The sequence below is a fragment of the Terrapene carolina genome, unplaced genomic scaffold (assembly GCF_002925995.2).
Source record: "Terrapene carolina triunguis isolate 2854851 unplaced genomic scaffold, T_m_triunguis-2.0 Scaffold130, whole genome shotgun sequence".
Classification (NCBI taxonomy): domain Eukaryota; kingdom Metazoa; phylum Chordata; order Testudines; family Emydidae; genus Terrapene; species Terrapene triunguis.
The window spans coordinates 2,749,632-2,759,338 of NW_020664481.1; the positions used below are offsets into that span (position 1 = coordinate 2,749,632).

At 58.2% G+C, this 9,707-nt stretch overlaps 1 protein-coding gene across 1 annotated transcript; it reads right to left on the reverse strand.

The window, feature by feature from the left end:
- Window positions 1–1,391: 1,391 nt before the first annotated feature.
- Window positions 1,392–9,051, reverse strand: TCF15 (transcription factor 15). Its single transcript, XM_024200941.2, has 2 exons — window positions 8,332–9,051; window positions 1,392–1,953 (listed from the first exon to the last, which is right to left on the reverse strand). Exons 1-2 carry the CDS (start codon window positions 8,806–8,808, stop codon window positions 1,879–1,881), a joined length of 552 nt encoding a protein of 183 aa, XP_024056709.2. The 5' UTR covers window positions 8,809–9,051; the 3' UTR covers window positions 1,392–1,878.
- Between the last annotated feature and the right edge of the window lie 656 nt (window positions 9,052–9,707).

Below are 9,707 nucleotides of genomic sequence, written 5' to 3' on the forward strand. Positions count from 1 at the left end.
ATCTGCAGGCCTTGGTCCTTCCGAGGAAAACGATATCTTCCTTTAACTGTCTAGCTATGGCTGTTTAGAGAACACAAGCCCCCCCCCCGCCTCCCTGGCCCCCCAATAAACCCAAGGCCGGGGATTCTGTGTCCCAGAAATGTTTAGAGAATCTCACGGCTGTTTATTGGGGTCTGGTACAGATTAGATACGCTGAGAACAAGCCTCTCCCCACCCACCCTGTCCCTGACGGGGACTTGCTCTCACAGCTGTGCCGGGCTGTCACTACATAAATCAAACCCTGGGGGAAGGGAGCTGGGAGGGAGACATCTCTGGGGAGCAGGCAGCCAGGAGGGTGCTGCCTCTGGACCAGCCCAAGCCGCTCTTCCCCCCCCCCCCCCCCCGGTTCTAGGAGATGGAGGCAGGGAAGGGGATGCTGCTGTTTCTCCTGCTCTCCCTGGCATTGCACCTCAGGTGGGCTTTGAGGGGGCAAAGGTGCAGCTGCAGTGGCAGAGGTTATCGGGGAGGGAAAATGCATGAGCCAGAATGAGTGAGACATTGGCATGGCAGGACTATGTATATGAACTGGGGGGGGGAATCTCCCCAGCCCCCCGCCCCCTGGGTGTGTACAGGGAGGAAATGCCTTCCTCGTCCCAGTGGTGAGAGAAAGGGGTCTGGCCATTCTAAGGTGAATGGGGCTCAGTGCCTGGGGCCTTCCTCACACTGCTTTGCCTGTGGACCCCTGAGGAACTGCTGTCTCCTGGCATCCCCTTAGCTCCAACTCTCGTCGATCATCCCCAGCTGACCAGCATCTGTCCGACTGGAGAGACCTTGCATCTCTCTGGCTGGGGACGGAGCTGGGCTGGAGGATCCCAGAGCTCAGAGCTGTCCCTGGTGAGGGAACCCTTGGTGTGTCTGTTCTATAAAAGGGAATCCTGTGGGCTTGGGAAGTGACTCCCAGGCTGCCCTACTCCACAGCTGTGTCCGACAGCAAATGAGTCACGAGCTCCCTGGACTCAGTGAGTTACCCCCGTATCTTCGTACCTTTCCCAGGATCCTCCTTCCTCCCTGAGCCGGGGCCATCAGCACTAACCGAAGCCCGTGTGACATGCCGATTCCTGGCAGCACATCGAATGACTCCTGTAGTACCAGGGTCTCTGCATTACCACAGCCAGCCGCAGACACATTGCAGACCAGACCAGGTTGGGCACCCGATCAAGACCTCCAGAGCAGAAGCAAAATGCCCTTGGGGGAAGCCAAGCCAGTCTGCTGTCAGCCCCCGCAACAGAGAGACTCCCAGCCCTCCACCTCCGACTGGAGCTGTGTGTCCTGAGCATAACTGAGGGGGAAACAATGAAAAAAGAGCCACCAAATGATCAAAAAAATAACTTTTATTTTCAAACCTGCTGAATATGAAAAAAAAAAAAACCAGTGACCATGGAGACCTGCAATAATCTTAACTCTCATAAAGCTCTGTATCGACACTGACCATTGAACGATATTTTACACGCTTGCCCTTGCCCGCTCCTCTGTCCTGCAGCCACTGGGCCAACATCCCCTTCCAGGGGTCAGTGAGCCTTGCTGCCCCCGGGCTCCCGCTGGCCGCGAGGGACAGGCACAGTGGATGGCAGAGGAGCGGTCGCTCTCTCTCTCTCTCTCTTATTTGCATCTAGAGCATCGTCCTGCCTTTCAGTCCAAGTCGGTGCAGCCGCAGCCCCAGCTCCCTGTGTCTCTGTGTAGTCCTTGGAGTGTGGGCTCATCTCACACAGGCTTTCCTTTCCTTGAGCTCCAGGGGTCCCTTGCTCCTTCCCCCACCCCGGGCTGGACTATCAAGCTTATGTGTTCTGGGGTTCGGCCACCTGGCCTGGCTCCTCAGGCAGATGCTCCCACAGCTCGGGCTCATCTCCGCGGCACCCGCATTGGGTTCACCCCTCGCGCCTTCAGGCAGTTGCCCGCAAGCTCCCTCCGGCTGCCCTGCAAGAAAGGAAGGGGAAAGCTGGAGACACGATGCCCACACCGCATTCCTGTGATCCCAGACAGCTGGACTGTGCCCTGAGCCACTGTTCTAGCAGGAGGCAGAGAAAAGCCCAGAGACGGTTGCATCTCGGGGTGGGGGTAGAGACGCTCAGGGGAACAGGAAAATCCTCCCGCAGAGTTTGCTGTGGGCTGTGGTAGCTGGTGTCGCTGCCTTGCTAGCTCTTCATAGGAGCACGGTGGACCAGAGCAGGAAGTCCTCACTCATTTCTACCTGACTTTGCTGGGGACTTTGCCTGACGAAAACCCTAGTAATGCGCTCAGGGGACAGCACAGTCCTGGTGGGATCCACCCCTTTCTCAGAGCTCCTTCCACTCCTCTGGGCTCTTGCCAACAGACCGAGCTGTGCAGCCATGGCCCCACAGCGTGTTTTGGAGGAGGGGTGCTACACCACACTCCATCTGGGATGGCTGGGCGACCGTCCCACGTGACTCTGCTAACAAGGCCCGTGCTACCATCACTCAGGGAGGGGCCTCCTTTGGGGCTATTCCACCACTGGGAACAGGTTGTGCCTCTCCATAGATCAGCTGGGGCAGTCGCGGGGAGCCCAGGCCAGAGGGGTGCGTTCCCACCTCCCTGGAACGGGGGGTGTGTGTGTGGTTGCAAAGGAAGGGCGTGGTGGAAAGTCCATCCCCCAAGCACTAAAGCCCTGAGAGTGACGGCTGGACTCAAGGCTCCGGCCATGTCGTCTTGTCACGTTTCCAGGCTCCAGAGGGAGGCCTGGCTGCAATGCGGTGCTGTGACTTTCGTAGTACTCTGCCTTGTGATTGGACGACAGAAGGGCAGGTGGCAGAATGGCCAAATCGCCAGGGCAGGGAACACAGGGAGGATGGATTTGCAAGTTCTGTAACTGAGACGAAGGGGTGGGTCTGAGAGACGGGCACGGGCCGGGAGACCGTCCTGGGCTGGAGCTGGCATGCTGACATCTCGCCTGTTCTTGGTATGGCCAGGAGGACGGGATCCGGTGTGATGGGTGCCCAGGGATTAGCTATCAAGGTCAACGTGACATCTAAGCTCTAGAGGTGGAAGCTTACGAAGCACAGTTCTCTCTCCCCACTCCCAGCGCCCCCTGAGTCATGATGAGTCCCTACTTTGGAAAGTGAGGAAATTCCCGGTCTCTTTCCTGGGGACCCACCGGCTAGGAATTTAGCTCTTAAATCCTTTTGGAGTTACGTTTATTCCCTCGTCTCTTGAAGTGAAGCCCCTGGGGGGGAACCGACCTGGGACTGACCCCCAAGTACTGGGATTGGGGAGGATTATCCTGGCTGGTACGCGTCAGAGCAGGCTGCAGGAGAGAGAGAGCCACTGGCCAGGAAAACAGCTGCTTGAGAGCCTCCCCTCACAAGGGAGCCCGGAGCACGTCACAAGCCACCCCGCAGCCTAGGGCAGCAGGAGGGGACACTTTGGCTAAGGAACAAACTTCTGCTCTGCTGGAAAGCACCATGGGATCTTCCCATCTGACTGTGCCTCTGCCCCAGGCCCCCAGGGAGCCACTGCAACCCCCCCATGGCATCCCCACTGCCCATTTAGAGAGGCCTGGAATCTCTGGGGACAATGACCCCAGAGCGGCTCCTGCCCTCCCAGAGGAGCTCTTTGCACTAACCAAAATGAGGTGTCCTGCTCTGTGTTCCTTAGCCTGTCTCAGGAGTGTGAGACGGTGGGGCAGGGCCTGCGACAGGGAGAGGTCCCAGCAGGTACTGTGAGCAGATGCCAATGTCCAGGAAACTAACCCCCTGGACTGAACGTCCACCCTCCACGCCATGCAGAGAGGGACCTGGGTTGGCTCTAGGCAGGGGCCTTGCCCTCAAGGAATCCTGATTACCATGGTAACACATGATCTACCCTGGGGTCCCTGTGTGCTGTGGGAATCGGCTAGGAGATGTGACACCAGGCCCTGCCCTCTCCTGTGCAGGGCATTTGGTGCCCGTTACATTGAGGCCGATCCCCTCTGCGAAGCTCAAGACAGTGCTGACGGTGTTGCACTGTACCAGCTTCTCTCACCCCAACTGCTCTGCAGCCCCAGACCCAGGCCCAACCTGTGCACCTCTGCCGGGCCCTGCAGCTCTCCCGGCTCGTCCAGCCCTGCCCCGATCCTGATCTGTAGTAGCCCTCCTTTTGGGGCAGGGCCCCTCAAAGCTCTGCTGATGCAGCCTCTGCTGTGCTCCTCAGCCCCCCTCATGTGTCGGGGGCACTTTGCGATGCAGAGACCTGATCCTGACCGACACGGCTAGTGAGAGGCAGCAGTGAAGTCCTGTGGCTAGGGCACTGGGGAATCCGACGGCCTGGGCTCTAGTCCCAGTTTTCCCAGTGACCTGCTGAACAAGTCCCTTCCTCTCGCCGCATCTTTGCTGTGGGAAAGCAACCCCAAGTGCTGCAGATGCTTGTTTCCCATTTAGAGACAGTTGCCCTTGTTCCCACAGGCTGGTGTGCAGGCCCTGCTGCAACTGTCCGTGCCAGAGCTCGCGGATCAGCTCTCGAAGCACTACAATCTCCTTCCTTAGGGCTCAGAGCAGCGGGAGGAAATGCAGATAGGGAGGAAGCTTCCTGACAGGGGAGGTCTATCTGGCTATAGAAGTGGTGGAAGCTCCATTGCTTGGGACGTTTAAAGCTAGGCTTGCCCCGGCACTAGTAAATGTTCTGTGGGAAACAATCCTGCCTTGGGAGGGAGAGATGGTCCTAAAGGTGGCTTCCATCGATAGCTGAATACTTCTCTCCGTCCCGCCCCCATCCTGCCAGCCGAGCAAGGGGGTGAGAGGGCTTTTTGGTTATCGTCTCGGGCCGCTGAGATCTGGTCTCCCTCTTTCCCATGCCTGAGTCCTTGGGCCACTGAGAACAGCTGCAGACCAGAGCACCGACAAGGGTGCCGGCCTGGGTCTGCCATTCAGGTACAGGCCCAAATGTTGGGGGTGCACAGTGCACGGGCAGGTGGGAAGTGGCCTCTCTTGAGCATCTGTTGTGTTTTTGAAACCCATCAGCTCAAATACTTCAATAGCCAGAGAGAGGAGAGATGGACAAGGAGATGGGGGAAGAGACGGGGGGGAGGTGGGAAATAAAGGGAGAGAAACTGGAACTGGGGACAAATCTCAGTGAGGATTGTGGGTGTGAGAGTGCCCGGCCAGTGTGTAGCTCAGGAGGAGCCTGCAGCCAGTGGAGTCACACCGGGGTAAAGCTGGGATAAGTAGGAGGAGGCTCCAGCCCTGTACCCTCCTGGCCTGCAGAACGGTTTGATGTGCAGAAGGGCTGTCTGACCTGGAGACGACGTGCAGGGACGGGGCAGTGTGTGAGCGCTGGGGTCAGCGTGTGCATGCCGGGCAGTGTGCAGAGGGTAATCGAGTCAGGGGCAGCTCTAGCCGCCCCAAGCACGGCAGGCAGGCTGCCTTTGGCGGCATGCCTGCTGGAGGTCCCAGGTCCCGCGGATTCGGCAGCATGCCTGCGGGAGGTCCGCCGGTCCCGCAGCTTCAGCGTACCCGCCACCGAATTGCTGCCGAATCTGCAGGACCGGCAGACCTCCCGCCGCAGGCAAGCCGCTGAAGGCTGCCTGACTGCCGCCCTCGCAGGGACCGGCAGGGCGCCCCCCGCGGCTTGCTGCCCCAGGCACGTGCTTGGAGCGCTGGTGCCTGGAGCCGCCGCTGAATCGAGTGCATCCAGAGAGCTTGCCCAGATGAGCTTTGCATTTAGGGACTCCGGACTCCCAGTCCTGACCCAGCACCAGCTCAAACCACACGACAGCCTTCCCAGGAGACAGTCTACAGAGGGTGGAGACAATGAAGCGGCTCTGTGTTTCTCTCCTCTCCTTCTGCACCATTCAGGACAGAGCTGCAGCAGGGGCCAGATCCTGAGGGCCTGACCTCAGTGAACTCCCTCTGATTTCTTGGAGCTGGGTTAGGCCCAAGATTTCTGTCTCTTTCGAATTCATCTCCTCCTGCTCTTTATTCCCCACGTTATGCCAACATCCTATTTGTGACCTCACAGCTGACTGCCGTGGCGAAGGTTATGATGTCACAGGCAGAAGATTATGATTAGGGGCCTACCAAATTCATGGCCATGAAAAATGCATCACAGACTGTGAAATCTGGTCTCCCCCCGTGAAATCTGGTCTTTTGTGTGCTTTTACCCTATGCTATACAGATTTCATGGGGGGGGGGGAGACCAATGTTTCTCAAATTGGGGGTCCTGACCCAAAAGGGAGTTGGGTCACAGGGGAGGTCACAAGGTTATTTTAGGGGGGTCGTGGTATTGCCACCTTTACTTCTGCGCTGAATTCAGAGCTGGGTGGCCGGAGAACGGCGGCTGTTGGCTAGGCGCCCAACTCTGAAGGCAGCGCCCCGCCAGCAGCAGCGCAGAAGTGAGGGTGGCAATACCATGCCATGCTACCCCTACTTCTGCGCTGTTCCCTTCAGAGCTGGGCGGCCAGACAGCGGCGGCTGCTGACTGAGGGCCCAGCTCTGCAGGCAGCAGCGCAGAGGTAAGGGTGGCAATACCATCCCGTGCCATCCTTACTCCTGCGCTGCTGCTGGCGGTGGCGCTGCCTTCAGAGCTGGGCTCCCGGCCAGCAGCAGCCGCCGCTTTCCAGCTGCCCAGCTCTGAAGGCAGCGCCACCATCAGCAGCAGTGCAGAAGTAAGGGTAGCAGTACTGCAACCCCCCCTACAATAACCTTGTGACCCCCCCCCACAAGTCCTTTTTGGGTCAGGACCCCTACAATTACAACACCATGAAATTTCAGATTTAAATAGCAGAAATCATGAAAGTTATGATTTTTAAAATCCCATGACCGTGAAATTGACCAAAATGGACCGTGAATTTGGTAGGGCCCTAGTTATGATATTAGTGGAGGAAGGTAAAACCTGAACATGTGTAGGCAGGAACAAACATTTGGGAAGTATCTAGATCTGCCTTTCCAAAGGTGTTAGCTCCCTTGAGCTAAATGGCAATGGGGTAACTCCAGGTGAAAAAGTACCTAGAACGTGAGCGGCGGTGAAAGTAGGCCCTGCAAGCAATCACCCCCACAGCCTGGGGCGAGGGGGCAGCTGGGAATCGAGCTGCAGCCAGACTCAATATTGGCATCTCTATTTTATTCCTACAGAGGGCTGGTCCGACCCCAGGGGCCAGACACTCTCAGGCTCTGAAGGGGGTTCAATATAACGCATCCACAGTTTGGTCTCAGGCCTGGCTCTACCTTAAATCAAACCAAGCACATGGAAACTAGAACAAGTTACATGATACTGGCACAGAAGGCGTCTGCAGGAGGCCTCGCCCAGGAGGGGCCAGTGCTTCTTTAGAGTCTCTCTGCTCTGCCTCTATGCCCAGGGGCAGGAGTTCAGCGTTTCCATGAAGAGTGAGACAGCCAAGGAGTCCAGGGAAAGCTGAGACGCCCCCTAATACAACCACCGGAGCAGGTGTGCTGTGCAAGGCAGGGGCTTGTAGAAAAGGCAGGTGGAAGACAGTGAGAACACGTCCAATGAAGAGCCCTACATTCTCTTGACTATGCATTTAAACTGGCGTTAATGGGACAGCTAGTGCATGTTACGTGAAACGCTCAGTGTTCAGGAGCTATTTAGTAAGTTGGATCTGCCTGCGGAGGCAGCCTGGCCCTGCAGCCATTAGGCCTAAGACGGGGCTCAGGAGTAGGTTCCAATCCTCAGTGACGCGCTGTGTGTGAGCTAGGATGAATCACTGCACCCCTCCAGGCCTCAGTTTCCCCATTTGTAAAAGGGCACTAATGAGATTTGCTCACTGTTGAGACCTTCAGCTGAAAGGCACGACACAAGCCCAGGTAGCCGGGGCATTATTCCATTGGGCCAGGCATTGCTCTCCCAGGCCCCCTTGTGAATCTGGAGTGCCACGGAGCTGAGCTCTGGATTTACCCGGAGCGCAGAGTTTGGCCCGGGGACTTGCGCGGGAGCTGTGTGCGTGTAGCGAAGGGAGGAATTTGGCCGAAAGCAGCTACATCTCAGTGAACCCCTGCACGCCCCAACCCGCACAAGTATCCTGCTCAGTCTGAACTACCGCCTGTCCTGATTCCAGACAGTCTGTGCCAGCTGTCACCTCTTCCCCTTCGCCCTTCATATCCTCCTGCCACTCGGCCATGCACTCCCCACGGAGTCCCACTGACACCTCTGCTTGCATTCATCCCCATACCTAAAACCCAGCACCCTCCCCTCCCACACGCACCCCAGCGACATCCCTCTATACCTAGGTAGGGCCTTTGCCAGTCCAAATGCAGAGCTCCCTTCCCAGCCTCCCTTCTCAAAGGGATCCTGTTTGCCAGTGGCTGGCTGAGCAGGGGCAGCACCGCCCAGCTGGGAGGATGGACTTACCCCTTTCCTCTGGTTGCTGAGGCAGAAGGTGCAGATGCTGCGGGGCTGTTTGTTGTCCAGCTCCCCCTTGGAGCCATAGATGGCACTGAAGCAGGGCTGCCCGTCCTCGCAGCCCTCTCCGAGCAGCAGCACGTTGGCCAGGTGGGAGATGTAGCTAGAGGCCAGGCGGAGGGTCTCGATCTTGGACAGCTTCCTATCCATGGGCTCGGTGGGGATGAGGGTCCGCAGGGCTGTGAAGGCTGTGTTGACGCTCTGCGTCCGGTCCCTCTCCCGGGCGTTAGCTGCCTGCCTCTGCTTCACCATCACCACCTGGCCTGTCTTCCTGGCCACCTTCCTCCTGGTCTCCAGGTCCTCGTAGCAGCCGTAGGACTGGTCCGAGGCGTCGCTCTCGCTCCGGTTCTCTTCATCCTCGGAGAGCATGCTGAGGTCTGGGTACAGCATGTGAGCTGCCACGGGTCTCAGCATGGTGAATGCCATGGTGGGGTTTGCCCCGAGACCCAGGGCCCCTCTGCTCTCTGGGAGCCTTCAGCAGCAAGACACCTCTGTGCGCTCCAGGCTGGAAGGGCTCCGAGAGGCAGCCTGGCTCCTTGCTGGAGCACCAGGGACTCACTCCAGAGGCTCACCCTTGTGGCGCTCAAGGGCTTGCAATGCGCGGACACAAGCAGGAAGCCCTCCCCACCCCCGCTGCAGGTCCTGACGTCTTCCCAGCTGTTGCTCCAGCTTCTCCCCTTCCCTGTCGGAGAGGGTGGTACAGTTTGCTCTAGTGGGATTCACAAGAATCTCTCTATATAAGTCCTGGGAGGGGCTAGGAACTAGGAGCAGATTCCTGGCCAGCCAATGGGGCTGCCTTGGACTTTTCCATCCAGCCAACAGGACTGTGGTGCTCTCCCAGCCCCCGGAATTTAAAGCCAGCAGACACTGCTTGTATTCGGTACTTTACAAGGATCAGGATGGGGGCCCTTTCTGGTGCGCAGACACCTTGCAAACAGAACCCTGCCGGGGCAGCAGACGGCAATGAATCTAAACAGGCTGCCGCTGGGCACAGGCTGTGGTGGGAAGTGCTACTGCACATCCGAGATCGGCGCTCCGCTGGGGAGCTGCTGCAAAGGCTGCTTCTGTACTAACTCCTCCTGACACACACAGACCAGGCAGCTCCAGCCGATTTCACAGCTCCCCCTGCCCCCTCCGCAGGCTGCAAGCCCCCCCCCAGCCAGCACCTGTATATCATCCCCCAGAAGAGCTTCCACAGAGCCAGCACCCAGGCACTGCTCCCTGCTGCACGTTCCCCAAGTGTGGGGCATGCAGGGTTGAAGGACTAGCTTGTGGAGGGCACAGAAGATACAGACATTAAGATGGGCAGGGCGCTGTAGCAGCAC

Coding starts and splice junctions, on each gene's coding strand:
- TCF15 (XM_024200941.2), bottom strand. CDS start 8,808: ATGGCATTCACCATGCTGAGACCCGTGGCAGCTCACATGCTGTACCCA. Junction 1,954..8,331: donor TCAGCAACCAGAGGAAAGGG/GTAAGTCCATCC, acceptor CCTTTCTTGCAG/GGCAGCCGGAGGGAGCTTGC.